The 18732-nt window shown below is 53.1% G+C and overlaps 1 protein-coding gene across 2 annotated transcripts in view; it reads left to right on the top strand.

Annotated features, from left to right (window-relative positions):
- Window positions 1-18732, top strand: part of CSF1R (colony stimulating factor 1 receptor) — a 61305-nt gene that overhangs the window by 40797 nt on the left and 1776 nt on the right. For both annotated transcript variants that reach the window (XM_011931544.1, XM_011931543.1), the window contains 13 exons: window positions 1939-2054; window positions 2209-2329; window positions 2448-2638; window positions 4242-4357; window positions 10658-10784; window positions 10912-11016; window positions 11528-11638; window positions 12623-12785; window positions 15493-15581; window positions 15701-15798; window positions 17070-17192; window positions 17274-17385; window positions 18083-18182. In XM_011931544.1, the coding sequence (XP_011786934.1) occupies window positions 1939-2054; window positions 2209-2329; window positions 2448-2638; window positions 4242-4357; window positions 10658-10784; window positions 10912-11016; window positions 11528-11638; window positions 12623-12785; window positions 15493-15581; window positions 15701-15798; window positions 17070-17192; window positions 17274-17385; window positions 18083-18182 (1572 nt within the window). The remainder of the gene's footprint in view (window positions 1-1938; window positions 2055-2208; window positions 2330-2447; window positions 2639-4241; window positions 4358-10657; window positions 10785-10911; window positions 11017-11527; window positions 11639-12622; window positions 12786-15492; window positions 15582-15700; window positions 15799-17069; window positions 17193-17273; window positions 17386-18082; window positions 18183-18732) is intronic.

Raw genomic sequence — 18732 nt, 5'->3', positions numbered from 1 at the left:
TTCTTTCTTTCTTTCTTACAGAGTTTCGCTCTTGTTGCCCAGGCTGGAGTGCAATGACATGATCTCGGCTCACTGCAACCTCAGTCTCCCGGGTTCAAGTGATTCTCCTGCCTCAGCCTCCCAAGCAGCTGGGATTACAGATGCCCACCACCATACCCGGCTAATTTTTACATTTTTAGTAGAGACAGGGTTTCGCCGTGTTGGCCAGGCTGGTCTCCAACTCCTGACCTCAGGTGATCGGCCCGCCTTGGCCTCCCAAGGTGCTGGGATTACAGGTGTGAGCCATCATGCCTGGCCTAAAATAATCATTCATACCCTGCCCTTTCAGAATGAGACAGTACAGCCTGATTAAGGGTAGCGAATGCATGGTGTGCATGCCACACGCACTCTCATTCATTCTTCTGCAACTCTCTTCTGCAGAGTGTAGATGTGGCCTCAGACTCCTCCTCAACACAGGCCCCAGGCAGTATTTCCAGCATAGTTGGCTCGTGAGAGATCTGTTTGTCATCCCTGTGTGGATCCCTTAGACTAACTCCAAAACTCTTTGGGATTCTGGTTCTAGCTCCGGAAGCACAAACCTCACTGATTCCCAGAATCTTGCTTGCCAATTGTCAGAAACAACAAGGATGTTTTCTTGTCCTCACCTTCCTCCTCTTCAATTCCCTTCTGGTCCTTTCTGGCCAGGTCTCTGTCTCTCTCTCATTTAAAGCAGAAGTTCTGAATTTGGAATCTGTAGGCCCTTTGGAGGGGGCTGGTCCATGGATGGGTTTAATGGGTCCATAAGCCACAGAGGCATTGAGGAAAGGAACACGAGATCCCCTAAAACAACAGTCTGGGCCCTTTCAGCACAAGGCAGACAAGCCCGGACTCCAAACAGCCACTGAATTTTAGTTCATGTGGTGGTGTGTTCATAATGGTGACTTTCAATCATCCAAAAAAGTCCAATTCTTTTTAGTTAAAGGGGTGGAGGTTATCTCAAGAACTGACCTGGACAGAGGGCTTCTATATGCCCAGGGTCTGGCTGGATGAGACTGCTCTCTGAATACCATGGATTTCAGTCCAGTAGTAGCTGCAGACATTTCCCAAGCAAGAACTGGCCATTTGCTATAATTTTTTAAATTTTATTTATTTTGACAGTGAACTGGGGGACTTTTTAAAAAACATATTTATTACCTAAACAACACATGTTCATTGTGGACAAATTATAAAATAGAGATAAAGAATAAAACAAAAAATTTCTCAGAATCAAACAAAGATGATTTTTGTTGTTAGTTTTCGCTCCCGAGCCTTTTCTGTAATAAAGGGTACCATTAAATTGAGTGCCCCCAGACAGTCAAATTCTGTGTCAAGCACCCTAAATACATATCCCTTTAATCCTCAGGCCAAGCCTGTTAATTAATTACCATCGATATCACTCACAGCAAAGGAAATGAGGGATCAGAGAGGTTAAGTACTTGTCTAAGGTCACACAGCCAAGAAACGGCAGCACCAGGACTTGAACCCCAGTCTCTGCAGCAACATGGCTTAGAACCCAGGGCCCTACATCCTGCCTCTTGTCTTTTTCTCAGTCCCTCTTGGCAAGGTTGGCACTTCAGGGATTTTTAGCAGGGATTGCAGCTTTCATGAAAGCTTAGTTCAGTGACAGTGGTCAACGTAGGGGACCTGTGATATGCCTCCCAGCATCATGAAGACATCACCACTATTAAACCTCAGGAAAAAAACACTTTCAGATAAGAAAACCAACTGAGGAAATAGGATTGGTGGTTTTTGCATGTCTCAATGGCACCCTGCCTGCGTACCTCGCTTACCCAAGGCCATTGGGCCCTGGACATTTTACCAAAAATAAAATAAACTCCTTTAAGGCTGTTATCTGACTGCAATCCTGTAGGGGTCATACTAGGCTGGGGCTCACCAAGACCACCTGATTCTCTCCTGTAGGCACACCTTCACCCTCTCTCTGCCCCGCCTGAAGCCCTCTGAGGCTGGCCGCTACTCCTTCCTGGCCAGAAACCCAGGAGGCTGGAGAGCTCTGACGTTTGAGCTCACCCTTCGATGTGAGTGCTGGGGCGGAGCGCTGCCTGGGGTGGAGTCCCTGGGATTGCCTGGAGGGATGGGGTTGACTGGGGCAGGACACAGGGAAGGAGGTACTGACTGGGAGGTTGGGAGGTGGCGGGGAGAATGTGACTTGGGGCCTCCTCTCTTCCTCAGACCCCCCGGAGGTAAGTGTCATATGGACCTCCATCAATGGCTCTGGCACCCTTTTGTGTGCTGCCTCTGGGTACCCCCAGCCCAACGTGACATGGCTGCAGTGCGCTGGCCACACTGATAGGTAAGTGGGCTCTACTTACCTCCCTCACCTGGGCTCAGGGGCTGGGCACCCTGTGAGTGGGAGGGACATGCTGGCACTGGGAACCCTGAAGCTCTGAGCCACAATCTGCTTTTCCCAGGTGCGATGAGGCCCAAGTGCTGCAGGTCTGGGATGACCCACACCCTGAGGTCCTGAGCCAGGAGCCCTTCCAGAAGGTGACCGTGCAGAGCCTGCTGACTGCTGAGACCTTAGAGCACAACCAAACCTATGAGTGCAGGGCCCACAACAGCGTGGGGAGTGGCTCCTGGGCCTTCATACCCATCTCTGCAGGTGAGCGGGAGCCTTCGCACCCCCTACCCCACCCCGGCTCCTTTAGGTGGAGATGGGAGTCGGTCCTGGAAACTGCCCACCCCACCCCCAACCCACCCTGCCGAGGGAGCTGGGGTCAGATCCACCTTTGGAGCAGATCCTAGCAATACCAAGGTCTACCTCTCTGGGCCAATCCAAGCCCCTCCTGCCCGGCAGGTCTCCTGAAGCAGTAGGATGGAGCAGTCTCTGTGAAAGCAGAGAGAAAGCAGCCTGAAGAAACTGGCCCTCACTCTTACCCCTGCACTCTAACTCATGCATTAATTCACAAGGATGTGCAGGCATTATGCGCCATGTGCCAGGGACGTGCCCTATGCAAGGAAGTAGTGCCTCCCCAGAGCTTAGTCTGATGAGGGAGGCAGGCAATGAGCAAGGAAACAGTTCATCGCCAGCTCACGACGGCCTTCTCCAACTCTCCCCTCTTGCTCCAGACACAGTCTATCCATTTGAGGTTGCTGTGCAAGAGGCTGCTCTGGGCAATGATGCCCAGTCCTGTGCACAACACAGGCTGCCTCTCTCTGCTTTACACAAAGGCTCCTTACCAGCTAGTTCTGTGATTCTCAGAGACCCACAGCATCCTCAGGCTTTTGACAACCAGGCTCTGGCACCCACTGTGTGCCAGACTCTGGCCTCTGCCTGGCTCAGAGGTGGTCACTAGTGTCCCCAGCGGCTGACCTTGGACAACTGCTACCGGGGTCCAACTGCATGCAGGTGCCTGTGGCCACTCTGGGTCTCACTGCTGGAGGTTGTGTATTATAATAAAGCCAACATTTTGTTGAAGGCTTCCGCTGCGCCAGGCACTGTGTTAAGCTCTTGACAGGGATTATCTCAATTAACTCCTACAAACCTAGAAAATAAATATAATTTTCCCTAGGCTCAATGTCACACACCTCCTAAGTGGCACAGGTGAAATTTGACTGCAGATCTAAGTTATTGATCTGAGTAAGGAAGTGGAAATCATGTCCTCCAAAACATCACAAGAACTAGGATTATAGATCCAGGGAAGAAGAGAGCCTGGGGCCACAGGCCTGGCTTGCTAGACCCTCAGAAGGGCTGTGTGGTTCCAAAGGGCATGTGGGGAGGCTGCAGGGGAAATGCAGGAGAGGAAGGTTGCAGTGTGACCTCCAAGAAGGCCTTTCTGACCGAGCTTCCTGGAGGTGTAGTGCACTCATCGTCTCCCGTCACTGAGGGTATGCACACTGAGGGTGTGCGTGGTGCAAGCCATGGCTGGGCACCAGGCCAGGCTGCTGCAGAGAGGTTTCTTACACTGGCAGAGGGTGAGACTGCATGACCCCAGAGGCTTCCTACTCCCAGCAACCGGAGGCTGTGTCTCCAGACAGGGTTTGGGGTGGACATGAGCAGAGCTAGAGAGGCCGCCCTCTTCCTCTCTCTTGGGGAGGGTCTGCAGGAGAGGCCTCAGAGGCTTCCAGTTGGGGGATGCTTCATTCAGTCAACAAGCATTTATTAAGCACCCACTGTGTTACAAGCAGTGTGCAGGCCTGACCTCATCAGGGAAGGGGCTCGGAGGCGCCCCTGCCTGCTCACTGCTTTGCTTCATGCCTTCCAGGAGCCCGCACGCATCCTCCGGATGAGTTCCTCTTCACACCGGTGGTGGTCGCCTGCATGTCCGTCATGGCCTTGCTTCTGCTGCTGCTCCTGCTGCTATTGTACAAGTATAAGCAGGTGAGCTGGAGCAGAGTGGGGCTGCCAGGCGCCTGAGTGAGCCAGATTTGGACGGTACCCCCAGGCTGCATGGATTCACTCTTCCTCCTCCTGTCAGTCAGTCAGTCAGTCAGCTAACAGCTCTTTAGTGGGTGCCTACTGTATGCCAACATGAGCCAGTTGCTGGGTGGCCTCTGAGGCTCTGCCCTCATAGTGTTTACTGTCTAGTGCGAGAGACAGGTGCTAATCAAATAGCCATGAAAGCAAGGGCACACCTGTAATCCCAGCTACTTGGGAGGTTGAGGCAGGGGGATCACTTGAGGCCAGGAGTTAGGGACCAGCCTGGGTAATACAGCCAGATCCCAGCTCAAGAAACAAAACCAAAAGGCACGAAAGCAAGGGCATGGATTATAGAGTGAGGAGAGGAACGGCATTCCGGGGCAGCCTAGACCTGGGATCCTCTCTCAGCCCGGGGGTGTCCCGGCACCCAGCACGGGACAGAGGAAGTGGACATACAAGGGTGGTGTCCCCTGGGCCCTAAGTAGCACATGGTCTAGTGAAGACGAGAGCCTGTGGCCGTCCTCTTCATTATTTCATGTTACTGTCCTATTAGTCAAAGCTGCCATTTAGTGCATGTTGCACAGGTAGTATGCTCCCTGTCACTGCCTGCTCAGTATATGATAGTGATTTGAGGGGTATTTTTCTGTAGCATGTTACCTACATCATCTCATTTAATGCCCTCAGCAACCATTGTATGCAGCTAACATTAGCCCATTTTACAGAATTGTAAACTGAGGTTCTGAGAGGTTGGGACAGTTGCCCTTGTCTATAGCTGGTCAAAGGCAGAGTCTGGTTTTTAACCCTGAGCGGGGGACTCCAAAGCATGTCCCAATCATTACGTGAAACATTGACTCATCTTATTTTACCCTCACAAGAAGCTGGAGGCAGGAAGTATACTAGTCAGTATCTTACCCATCAGGAAGGTGAGGCTCAGCAAGGTTAAGAAACTCCCCAAGGGGCTGAGGGATATGCTTGGCACTGGGCCCCAGGGGCTTCTGTCCCTAGAGCCCATGGCCTCCACCGCCTGCCCGACCACACAAAGACCATGTGCAATGTGATCAGAAGCTGAGAGGACCAGGCCAGAGGGCTGTGGGAGGTCAGAAGTGCAGGCACTTTTCAGGCTGGTGGGTAAGGGAGACTGCCTGGACGAGGTGGCTTGGCATTGGTGGGACGGGTTTTGGAGGATGAGGGATGCAGCAGGGGAGATGAGACTTAGGGAAAGGGTATCTCTGGAGGAGAGGGCCGAGTGTGCAGAGGGGCAGGCAAGGGGAAGACCAGGGTGGGGTTGGGGGGTCTGAAGGGTTGGACCCCAACCTGTCAGTCCAAGGCCGTCAGTGGGTTTGAACAAGGGAGTGCTGTGATCAGGGGCTGAATGACCCATCTTGTGTCCCCTTGGCTACCTTTTCTTCCCCACACCTCCTTGGGGCTTTTGTGAGAAGAAGGCTTGAAGTGGGCAGGGTGGGAGGGATGTTGGGGGAACCCTAGGGGCACATGGATCGGGCTCTCTACTTCTGCCAGCACCCAGCATGAGAAGGCTGCTCTGAGGGCATCCCCGGTCAAGACCTCAGGATCTAGGTCCAGCTCTGACACTGTTTTGCCAAGTAACCTCGGTTGACTCGCTATCCTCTCTGGGCCTTAGTTTCCCCTCTTGTACTATAGGTCTGGGTGCTCTTTAACAGCCCCTCCTCCTCTGACAAGCCAAGAGCCCACTGGTGGTCTAGTTTAAGAACCGGAAACTTGGACTTCAGTGAATCTGGGTCTAAATACTGCCTCTGCCAAGTTCTGGCTATGGGATGATGGGAAAGTTGGTGTGTCTAAGTTTCTTCTCCATTTGTAAAATGGGATCATTAACAGCCTGTTGTGAGGGATTCCGTACCACAACGCACATAGAGGACTGGGTGGGGTGCTGGATGCAGATAGTCTCCGTGATAGGAGCTGCACACTCTTGTCCCAGGAGGAAGTTCGTTGGGGAACCAGAGTTAGCTCATGCATCTTGGGATGGTGGAAGGGAGGGGGAGGTCTGAGGTTGGGCATCATCTCCTTGACTACACACCCAAAGCAGTTGTTTGGCCCAACCCACCCAACTCCAGGGACGGGACCTTACTCACGCTTGGGGCCACCCGTTCCTTCTCTGAGCAGCTCCAATTTTTGCAAAGTTCTTCCTTACATGGAACTGAAAACTGCCTCACAGTGTCCACAGAGCTGCCAGGACAGCCATGCAGAGATTCCAGAGAAGGGCCTAGGGCCCCCTGCAGCCCTTTCTGCCTTGAGCCGGCCAGCCCCCTTGGCTGTGGTTTAGGAACTCTGTATCTTCTCTCCACGGGACCGTTTTTGGAACATGTCACCTCCACACTTCCTGTCCAGGAAATTCAGCTGCCCCTGGAGCCTATGCAAGGCCTCGAGAACTTGCAGCTACCCTCCTCCCCTATACCCATTCACAGGCCCTTTAGCTCCAGGCCGAGGTGTCTACCCGTGGGACCAGACTTTGAAGGGTCAGGATGGTCATGCCCCTGCCTCAGTGCCTGCCCTCCCATCCTCCTCTGCCTTGCTCCATGAGGTTTGGAGCCTTGCTCCTTCACTGGGGACTCAGCCCAGCCTCTCCTCATTGCCCAGGCCTGGGGAAAGAAGTGGCCTGTGGGGAGGGTTTGTTCTGCCTCAGGGCTGAGTCATCACCTTTCTGTCCCCTGGAGTGACCACAAGAGGGGCTGTGGGGGAAGAGAAAAGGGCAGGAGTCAGCAGGCTCCTCTGGAGGAGGAGGCACACAGGGAAATGGCTGAGGCAGCAGAGAAGCGAGGGTCCAGGGAGGCTGCTGGAGAGACTATGATTCTGGGAGCTGGAACTGAGTTCTGAGGAGGGACAGGAGGGTCCCCAAGGATTCCACTGGGAATTGTTCAGATCTCCACCTTCCTGGGATGGAGAACATCCACTCATCCAGAACCAGCAGGCCTAGATGGGGAGGGGACTGGGACTTTGTCTCCATACCCCCTTTGGTGGGGAGGAAGGGAGGAAGTCGGGGTGGACCTGGAGCTTAGGCCCATTGCAAGGGATCAATGGGGTGATGTGCTTCAAGCATCTAGTCCAGTGCCCTACTCCCAGGAAGAGCTCAGGAAGAACTCACTGCCATCATGACAATTACATCCACCCTTCTCAGGAAGCCTGGCCCATCCCCCGCTCTTGATCTCTTACTCATAGTTCTTTGGAAGAGAGGCTGCCTCTGGGTAGACGCCCATGAGCCCTTTCCAGGGATGGCACAGGTGCCCTGGGAGGTTTACAGGCCCAGCAGGGGCAGAGGAGGGTTCCGGAGGCAGGCAGAAGGCAGCTTGGTCTGCTTCCAGGAATAGGAGCCTAGGATTCAGAGATCTGAGAATCCAGCCAAACCTCTTCCTCCTTGATCCCCTCCATTTCAACAGTGCCCCCTGCCCAGCTGGGGGCAGGGAGGGGCTGACTCAGCCCAGCTGCAGAGGGACAGAGGAACAAGAAGTGGTGAGGAGAAAAAACAGTCTTGGCCACAGAGGCTCCTAGAGATGGAAGTGGCCGGGAGAGGTTGAAGAATCCCCTCCTCGCCCTGTTGCTGTCTTTTGGGCTGGGAAGGTACCCACGGGCAGGATTTGGATCCTTGGAGACTTGGGAAGTTCTTCGCCCCGTGTCCCATTTCAGCCTCTCTCCCAAGCTATACCACAGAGGCTCTGAAGTTCATCTGTAGTCCGCCCTCCTGAATCGATCCCGGAAGTTAGTTCCTCCTCATTTCTAATTGCAGTCTTTTCTCCTTAACTACCAGCTAGAAGTTCTTCCCGATGGTTAGCTGGAGTCTTTCTCCCTGTCTCTCTCTTTAAAAATGTCAACATTTTATTTTTGATTCAGGGGGTAGATGTGCAGTTTTGCTGCATAGGTATGTTTCGTGATGCTGAGTTTTGGGATATGGATGCCATCACCTGGTACTGAGCAGAGCACCCACAGTTTTCCAACCCTCACCCACTCCCACCCTCCCCGGTCTAGTAGCCCCCAATGTCTGTTGGTGCCATCTTTATGCCCACGCGTACTCAATATTTAGCCCCCACTTATAAGTGAGAACATGTGGTATGTAGGTTTTCTGTTCCTGTGTTAGTTTGCTTAGGATGATGGCCTTCAGCTGCACCATGTTGCTACAAAGGACATGACTGGAATCTTTTCTCTCAACCAAAGGCCAGCCTCCTCCCCAGCACCGGCCCACACTTCCTTTAAGCTTCTACCTCGGGTGCCCAGGGAAGGAGCCCAGCTGCAGGCACAGCCAAGCTGGTCCCATCCCCAAGGCCTGGCCGGAAAGAGTTGCTCTGCTGACCCAAGGCCGCAGTGTCCTCCACCGCCCCAGCCCAGCTTCCACTTTCCCCCTCAACTTGGTCTTCCATCAGCACTTCTCATGGGCAACCCTTAGCATGGTGTTCCCCCTCAGTAGCTGCCCTCTGGGCAAGAAATGGGCAGCCATTCCTCTTCCCCACATCCTAGGGCTGTGCCTCCCCTGGCTGGGTGGTAACAGCACGGAGAGCCTAAGGAAGGAAATCGGGTCTTTCCAAAGGTCCTGGTCCTCCCGAATTTATCTAGTGGGCAGGGTCTGTCTCTCTCTCTCTCTCTCAACATGGTAAAGTCAAGGCTGGGTGCAATGGCTCACGCCTATAATCCCAGCACTTTGAGAGGCCTAGGCAGAAGGATTGCTTGAGTCTAGGAGTTTGAGCTTAGTGAGCTATGATCATGCCACTGCACTCCGGCATGGGTGAAGGAGCAAGATCCTGTCTCAAAAAAGTCAGATGGTGACTTACCTGTGTCAAACTCTCAGGGTCTTTCACTGCCTGGCCAGGTGTGGGAGCTCACACCTGTAATCCTAGCACTTTCAGAGGCCGAGGCAGGCAAACTGCCTGAGCTCAGGAGTTCAAGACCAGCCTAGGCTGTGACAAAGCCCTGTCTCTACACAAATTAGCCAGGTGTGGTGCCACACGCTTGTAGTCCCGGTTGCTTGGGAGACTGAGGTGGGAGGATTGCTTGAACCTCGGGGGTCGAGGCTGCAGTGAGCCAAGATTGCCCCACTGCATGCCAGCCTGGGTGACGGAGGTCCTGTCTTGGAAAAAAAAAAATCCCAAAAGGGAACCCACTTACCTTATCATAGCCCTCAAGACCTTCCTGCTTCTGGAACCTTCCCCCTGACTTCCCTCAAGTCATGATGGCTGCCTTCCTGTAGCTCAAACTTGCCAGGATCGTTCCCATGTCAAGCATACAGTATTTCCATGCACAGTTCCTGGAAAATTCTTCCTCTGATGGTCACATGGCGGGCTCTTTAGGGGCCTTCCCTGACTTATCTTTCTTTATTTTCTTCATAGCACCACTTGAGAATTTCCTACATATGTATTTGCGTTTAATGCCTCTCTCAGCCACTAGAATGCAAACTTCATGGAGGGGCAGGGACTTTGTCCTGTTCAGCTTTGAATCAGTGGTGCCTGACACAAATAGACTCTCAAGAAAGTATGTGGATGGGCTGCTATTATTCAGCCTTAAAAAGGAAGGGAATTCTGATCTGATCTATGCTGCAACATGGATGAACCCTGAAGACATTACGCTGGGTGAAATAAGACAATCCCAACAGACACATGCTGTGTGAGTCCACTGAGATGCAGTGCCTAGAGCAGTACAATTCACAGAGACGGAAAGCAGAATCATGGTTGCCAGGGGCTGGAGGAGGGAAAGGGGAGTTGCTCTTTAACGGGAACAGAGTTTCAGTTTTGTAAGATGAAAAGAGCTCTGGAAATTGGTTGTACAACAATGTAAAATGTAATTTACTTAATACTACTGAACCATACACTTAAAAATGGTTGAGATGATAAATTTTATGTATGTTTTACCACAATTAAAAAATATATATATTTGGATGGGAGGGTGGGTGGGTAGATGGATGGACAGATGAATGGATGGATAAGATCTCAAGTCCCACCCTCCCTCCTGGCTCAGGAATTACCAGATTATCAGAGATATCAAGGCCCTCAGAGGTTGTCCTGTCCAAGGTCTTCAATACACAAATAGGGAAACTGAGGCTTGGAGAAGGGAAGGTCACACAAGAAGGCAGAGTCAAGAAGGAACATGCTCTCATGTCCTCTCTCAGCCCAGAGCAGGCCTTGCCCTGCCTTCTCCCACTGGGTGCCTCGGGACTGCCCACACCCCTGCTTTTAGGGGTCGGAGATGAGGTCCACGAATTGCCTGCCAGCCCCGACTGCCATGTGCTCCCTTCCTCTCCTGCAGAAGCCCAAGTACCAGGTCCGCTGGAAGATCATCGAGAGCTATGAGGGCAACAGTTATACTTTCATTGACCCCACGCAGCTGCCTTACAATGAGAAGTGGGAGTTCCCCCGGAACAACCTGCAGTTTGGTGAGACGGCAGCTCAGCACCCCACACCTTCCTATCACAGGGCCTGTGGGGGTTGCAGGGGGCCCATGGGCCTTTGGACAGAGGCCCTTTGGTGCCCTGGGACCTAAGGGACCTGTGTGCGTGGCAGGTAAGACCCTCGGAGCTGGCGCCTTTGGGAAGGTGGTGGAGGCCACGGCTTTTGGTCTGGGCAAGGAGGATGCTGTCCTGAAGGTGGCTGTGAAGATGCTGAAGTGTGAGTGATGGGATGAGGGAAAGGATGGGGGGTGGTAGATGGTGGGGGTGGGCTGGCCCTGGTGTCACAAGAGGCATCGCCCACATTTCAACCTGTTGAAGCCTGGGGGACAGAGCTCAGGGATGAGGACTTGAGTTTTCTTGTGAGCTCCAGGCGCCCTCTGACTCCTGGCTCCAAGAAGGTCTGGGTCACCCTTTAGTTGTGAAGGGGCTTCTGACTGAGTTCCAAAAAGGCTGGGGGTGCAGAGAGGCCACTTAGGACCGTGGCTTGGCCACAGTTTGGCTTCCTGTCACCTGAAGACCAGCTCAGTGACAGGCTCATCCCTCTTCTCTCTCTCTCTGCCATCTGTGTGTCTGCATTTTTCCTTCTTCTTTTGGCTTCTGGCCACTCTGGGTCTTGGGGTATGCCCTGCTTGCTCCCCTGGGTCTTTGCATTTGGTCCCCATGTATCTGTGTGGTGCTCTGTGTCCTGCCCTCTCCCCGTCTGTGGGACCTGTGGTTCTTTCTCCCAGCCACGGCCCATGCTGATGAGAAGGAAGCCCTCATGTCTGAGCTGAAGATCATGAGCCACCTGGGCCAGCATGAGAACATTGTCAACCTTCTGGGAGCCTGCACTCATGGAGGTAAGGGTCTTGGGGCTCATGGGGCCAAGGTCTTGGGGCCTCTGGGAGATCTGAGGGCCCCAGAGCTACTTTGTTCCATCTTCCCCTTCTCAGGATCCTACTGATCCATGTGCCAGTGGGATCCTGGTCACAGCATCCCTTAAACTCCTGGGCCTGTCTCCTGGACTAGTCAGGAGCTGCACAGGCAGCTGAAGGCATAAAGAGAGACTGATAGGGAACATCAGAGCCCTTGGAGAAGGAGATGAATGTGCAAGCTCCTAGGCCCTGCTTCCAGGGAGCTGGATCCTGTGGGTCTGCAGTGAAGCCCCCTGCCTACCTCTTATGAAGCCTCCATTCAAGGATGCTTGGACACTCTCCCCAGGGCCCACAGAGGTGCCCCAGGCTTTGCTGGAACTCCAAGTGCCCCACATCCTCCTCACCAATAGCGGCTCTGACCTACACTGAGCCGCCACAGCTTTCCTTTGAAGAAATAATTCTTGGGCTACATTTTTTTAAGGACTTTTTTGTTGTTGGTTTGTTTTTTCTTGAGACGAAGCCTTACTCTCACCCAGGCTGGAGTGCAGTGGTGTGATCTTGACTCACTGCAACCTCTGTCTCCCAGGTTCAAGCGATTCTCCTGCCTCAGCATCCCGAGTAGTTGGAACTACAGGCGCCCGCCACCACGCCTGGCTAATTTTTGTATTTTTGTAGAGATGGGGTTTCACCATGTTAGCCAGGATGGTTTCGATCTCCTGACCTCGTGATCTACCCACCTTGGCCTCCCAAAGTGCTGGGATTACAGGCACGAGCCACCACGCCCCACCAAAGCCATCTGTTTTAAACAGATGAAACTACTGAGGCACAGGGAAACTTGCTCAGAGCCGAGGTTAGAACTCAGCTGTGCTGAGTCCCGGTCCAGTGGCCTCACTGCCCCCATTCCCATGCTCCTGTTCACACACGGGAGCACTCAGCACCTCCCTCACCCCACACCCTTGGCTGCTTTAGGCCCTGTACTGGTCATCACGGAATACTGTTGCTATGGCGACCTGCTCAACTTTCTGCGAAGGAAGGCTGAGGCCATGCTGGGACCCAGCCTGAGCCCTGGCCAGGACCCCGAGGGAGGCGCTGACTATAAGAACATCCACCTGGAGAAGAAATATGTCCGCAGGTAGCCCCTGGCAAAGGATAAGAAAAAGGCCAGGTCTGGGAGGCGGGACCCGAGTCTGTCTTCAAAGCCAGCTCAGGGTTGGATGGCTAATGATTGGGTGGCTATGTGGCCCTCACCTGCCACCTGTGTCATGGGAAGTAGCCACCCACAGGTTTTATGGGCACCTCTGTTTCTCTACTCCTTTTCCCCTTCATTCAACAAATATTTGAACATCTACCATGTTCTGGGAGTGTGGAGGGCAAAGATGGGCAGCTCATAGTCTGGTGGAGACATGCGTCAATGAAATCTCCACCCAGTGTGTGTAAAAGATCAACCGAGATCTGTGCCTGGAGCCCTAGTAAGAGATGGGCAGATGTGGCTGGGTGTGGTGGCTCACACCTGTAATCCCAGCACTTTGGGAGGCCGAGGTGGGCGGATCACCTGAGGTCAGGAGTTCGAGACCAGCCTGACCAACGTGGTGAAACTTGACCTCTACTAAAAATACAAAATTAGCCGGGCGTGGTGGCTCATGCCTGTAATCCCAGCTACTCGGGAGGCTGAGGCAGGAGAATCGCTTGAACCCTGGGAGGCAGAGGTTGCCGTGAGCCAAGATCACACTATTGCACTCCAGCCTGGGCAACAAGAATGAAACTCCGTCTCAAAAAAAAAAAAAAAAAGAGAGAGATGGGCAGATGTGGGGAGAAGTCGCCCCTGTTTCGCCCATAGCCCGTGCTGGCGATGCAGAGCACCTGTTCCACCTAGGAGCAGCCAGTATCAGTGTCCCACATTCCCATGGGGGAGTGGGGACAGGGTGTGTTAACTGTTGGATGAGAGGAGACAAAACAGCATGATCGTGGCCAGGTCCCCGGCCCACTTGGACCTGTTTCCCCAGCCAAGCTGTCAGTGTTGAACCTCTCAGGGTCTTCCCGGCTCTGTTGTTCTGTGGTGCTGTGATTCCTGGAAGCCATCTGGAACAGAGCCGTCCGACAGACAGAGCCACATGGGGAACCAAAGAGAGGAAGTGGGGAGATTCATGTCACACATGAGTCAGGGCCAGAGGCGGAGCCTGGACTAAAATCCTGCTGTCTTGACTTCCAGTCCAGGAGTCACCCAAGCCACACTGCTGTCCTGGAGGTCTCTGTCTCAGGGGCTTGTGGGGCCAGGACAGGATCAGAACAAGAAGGGTGTACACTGTGCCCTCATCCTAGATACTGTCAGCTGCCATGCTTCAGAAGGCAAAAGAGAAGGAGGCCATCTCTACACCCGGGGCCCTAAAAATGGGGGCCTGGCAGCATCACTTCCTCTTCTGATTCCCTGACACTTCTATGAGGGTGGCACACACTAGGCCTCTGAAGATCAGATCAAAATGAACACCAAAGGAAAGTATTAGCTTCCATCTTCAAATACGCAGATGGGGAAAGTATTCCCAGAGTGGGTAATTTTGAGGGCAAATGGCCTGTAAACCAACTCTGCCAAAAGGATCCCAGGCTGTTAATAGAAGTATAGTTTCTACAACAAGGGAGTGGAAGATTTTGCCACCGTCAGATTATAAATAAAACATTGGTTTTTCCTTTTTTTTTTTTTTTTTTTTTTTTTTTTTGAGACGGAGTCTTGCTCTGTCGCCTGGGCTGGAGTGCAGTGGCCGGATCTCAGCTCACTGCAAGCTCCGCCTCCCGGGTTTATGCCATTCTCCTGCCTCAGCCTCCCAAGTAGCTGGGACTACAGGTGCCCGCCACCTCGCCCGGCTAGTTTTTTGTATTTTTAGTAGAGACGGGGTTTCACTGTGTTAGCCAGGATGGTCTCGATCTCCTGACCTCGTGATCCACCCGTCTCAGCCTCCTAAAGTGCTGGGATTACAGGCTTGAGGCACCGCGCCCGGCTTAGTTTCTCCTTCTGGGAACGCTAGAATATGGACATTGTCAAGGTACACATCCCTAGTGCAGAGGGGACAGGAGGGAGAGCGACATCCTATCTGGTTGGGGAACAGTAGTGCTTCAATCTACAGTAGTGCTTCTCAAATTCTCTACCCTGTGTGCTCTCATAGGCATCTCTTGAGGACTGCTGGAAGTGCACCACCTCAGGCCCACCCACCCAGGCCTGCTGATTCAAAATCTGCATTGCGGATTGCCGGGGTGATTTACCTGCACACGAACTGGTGTTTAAGCAGCACTGCTCTAGACCTAGACCAGTGGGCCTCAGCTTAGACTGCACTTTTGTGATTCCCTGGGGAGATTTAAATCAGTGAATGACTGTTTTGCCCCTAGAGTTTCTGAAGTATTAGTAATTAGCCTGGTCCTAAAAGCTCCCGAAGTGATTTTAATGTGAAGCCAGGGGTGAGAGGCACTGTCTAGAGAAGAGAGGACTCAAGGGGCCCTAGGATATGCCCCGATTCTAGTAGGGCTATTATGGGGAAGAGGACTCGAACTTCTCTGTGGCCCTTGAGCGTAGAGCAAGGGCTAGGAGGAAAATCTCAGGGGCAGATTGGCATTAGCAACAGTGAAGAACTTTCTCACAGGCAGAGCTGCCCCAAACCAGAATGGGTTGTAAGCTCCCTCACCCGGGGCAGCCAAGCAGAGACCAATGCTCACTCAGATGGAGCGTGGCAAGAGGGTTTCTTATCACAAAGGGAGGTTCCAGTTGACCATGCGGTGGCAGGTGGTCCAGGCCTGAGCTGAGCAGTGCAGTGATGGGGACTGACCCCTGCCCTCCAACCCTCTCTCCTACGTAGGGACAGTGGCTTCTCCAGCCAGGGTGTGGACACCTATGTGGAGATGAGACCTGTCTCTACTTCTTCAAATGACTCCTTCTCTGAGCAAGGTGAGGAGGTCCCAGGGCCAGGCCCCATTTGCTTGATAATAAGGGAAAAGGAGAAGGGGCTGCTGGGGTGAGGCGTGGGGAGTGTGGCAGGGCTGCCCTGATGCCTCTTCCCCCTCTAGACCTGGACAAGGAGGATGGACGGCCCCTGGAGCTCCGGGACCTGCTTCACTTCTCCAGCCAAGTAGCCCAGGGCATGGCCTTCCTGGCTTCCAAGAATGTGAGTAGGAACCTGGCCCTGGCTCGTAGCCACCCAGGTGTGTTCTGGGGAGGCTGAATGAGTGACGATGGGGAGGAGGAAAGGGGAAAAGGGAGCTTGGGGGCGGGGGGTAGGGGAGGAGACAGAGTATGAGAGAGTCATTTGGGCAGCAGCTGCAAGGGTGAGTGGGAGAAAGCTGTGCCCAAGGCTAGAGCTCTGGGGCTGGGCACCTGTGTCCCCAGTGTGAAGATGAAAAAGGGTACCAGGCTTTTTTTTTTTTTTTTTTTTTTTTTTGAGACTGAGTCTCGCTCTGTTGCCCAGGCTGGAGTGCAGTGGCGCAATCTCGGCTCACTGCAACCTCCACCTCCCAGATTCACGCCATTCTCCTGCCTCAGCCTCCCGGGTAGCCGGGACTACAGGCGCCCGCTACCACGCCCGGCTACTTTTTTGTATTTTTAGTAGAGATGGGGTTTCACCGTGTTAGCCAGGACGGCCTCGATCTCCTGACCTCATGATCCGCCCGCCTCGGCCTCCCAAAGTGCTGGGATTACAGGCATGAGCCACCGTGCCCGGCCTGGTACCAGGCTTTTTTCATTTGTTTTTGCTAAATAGTGTATAAAAGACAACAGTTGTCCCTGCTCATGAAGCACATGGTCTGGTGGGGATAATGGAAGCTTCCTCGTAGAATTTTGAGGATATTAGATAATGTATAAAGTGCGCTCAGCCTAGGAAGAAGTGCCAGGGAATGGGAGCTCTTGCCATCTCCCTTAGAACAGATTTGGGAGTCAGTGGTTTGACTGCTGGCTCTGCCACCTGCTCTGTGACTTTAAGCAACTATTTAAATTCTGTGCCTCAGTTTCTACACCTATAAAAATGGGTGTAACAATGTTTGAAAAGAAAAAGGGTTCAGTGTGTGCAGAGTTTAGGGAAGGGCCTGGCAGACAGCAGCTGCTATGATCAGAAGTAATGGTAGGGTTTGGAGACTACTGCTCTGCACAGAAGCCCTCTGCTTCTGGGGCCTGAGCGGACCACTCTGAGGACAAAGGGCGAGAAGGGCCCCAGCTGCTCAGGGTAATGGCGGTTTCTAAGCATTAAATGATCAAACCACACTACATGTTCTTAGATCCTGGGCCCTGGTAGAAGGTACAGACAAGGGTTTATGGTAAAGGACCAAAACTGATGTCTACTCCAACAGGGACCCCAAAGCCATCTGGGGCCCTCCCTGCCATCCTCCTCACCTCAGGCTCAGGTAGGAGAGGGCCCAAGACTAACCCTGCAGCGCTTTCCCTCAGTGCATCCACCGGGATGTGGCAGCGCGAAATGTGCTGTTGACCAATGGGCATGTGGCCAAGATTGGGGACTTCGGGCTGGCTAGGGACATCATGAACGACTCCAACTACATCGTCAAGGGCAATGTAAGTGCTGGGAGGGCTTGGGCTGGGCTGAGGAGGGGGCGAAGAGTCAGGGCCCAAAATAACTGGGGACTGTTATCCCAGGCCCGCCTGCCTGTGAAGTGGATGGCCCCAGAGAGCATCTTTGACTGTGTCTACACGGTTCAGAGCGACGTCTGGTCCTACGGCATCCTCCTCTGGGAGATCTTCTCACTTGGTAAGCCACTGGGCCCATTCCAGGCAGAGCCTGGGGCTGGCTCCTCTGGTTGCCCCACTGGTGGACAAAGATGTTTGGTGCCCAGGACACAGCAAGGGTTGGTGAGAGTGCAGGAATGGGCAAGGGTCTCCAAACCCAGCATTGCGGTTTCTGTAGGGCGGGGCAGACCCCCTGCCCCTGACAGGCGCTCCTTTCTGGCTCTTCCCTCATTTGTCTCTACTCAGTTGCTGCTACCTGTTACCCTCCTTTGTCACTGTTTCCCTCCATTGCCTGAAATCTACAGACCCTTGAAGATGCAGCTCTCTACTACTAGGCTCTAGTAGAAAGAACTCCCATTTCCTGAGGACTAGGCACAAGGACTTGTCCTCAGTTCTTAAATACCCTGCTCCAGCACCCTCATAACCACCCGACTGTCCCCACTTTAATGACACACAACTGAAGCTTTGGTTTTACTGATTCCAAAGCCTGTGCAAGAATTCTTGTTTGGTATGATAAGGCCTGCCTGGAGGCTCACACCTTCCTAAAGCCTAAGCCTGCCACACAGTGGCTGGCACACAGGAAGCACTGGAGAAAAGCAGCTGCTGTTGCGGTGTTGTCAAGTAGGACCCTTCAAACCCCAGTCTAAGATGTGTGTGGGTGTGTGGGAACGGGGAGAGGACAATGGGCATGGCCTCTTACCTGATCTCGGCCTTTGCAGGGCTGAATCCCTACCCTGGCATCCTGGTGAACAGCAAGTTCTATAAACTGGTGAAGGATGGATACCAAATGGCCCAGCCTGCATTTGCCCCAAAGAATATGTAAGCGAAGGGATCCCAGGGAGGGAAAAGGACACCCCAGGCTTTCGCTGGAAAGGGATGGAAGGCCGTGTGGCCCTGATCTTTTCCTGTCCAGAATGTTCCAGGGTCAGGCTTTCTCTCTCCCACAGTGGGCACAACAAGCCCCTTCTGAGTTCAAGGTATGGGCGATGTTCTCAGAGGAGTAGCTGTCTACTGGGGCTGGTCCGATATGACCTCTTTTCTTTTTTTTTTTTTTTGCGACATCTTGCTCCGTAGTCCAGGCTGAGTGCAGTGGTGTGTACGATCATAGCGCACTGCAGCCTCGATCTTCAGGGCTCAAGCAATCCTTTGGCCTCAGCCTCCCAAGCAGCTGGGACTACAGGTGTGCGCCACTAAGCCCAGCTATTTAAAAAAAATTTTTAGTAGAGATGGGATCTCACTATGTTGTCCAGGCTGGTCTTGAACTCCTAGCCTCATGCAATCCTCCTGCATCAACCTCCCAAAGTGTAGGGATTATAGGCATGAGCCACTGTACCTGTCCCTAAACTCGGACTTTTTTTTTTTTTTTTTT

Source organism: Colobus angolensis, unplaced genomic scaffold, assembly GCF_000951035.1.
Source record: "Colobus angolensis palliatus isolate OR3802 unplaced genomic scaffold, Cang.pa_1.0 Scaffold90, whole genome shotgun sequence".
NCBI classification, from domain to species: Eukaryota; Metazoa; Chordata; class Mammalia; order Primates; family Cercopithecidae; genus Colobus; species Colobus angolensis.
This window is presented reverse-complemented; position numbering and strand designations above follow the sequence as displayed.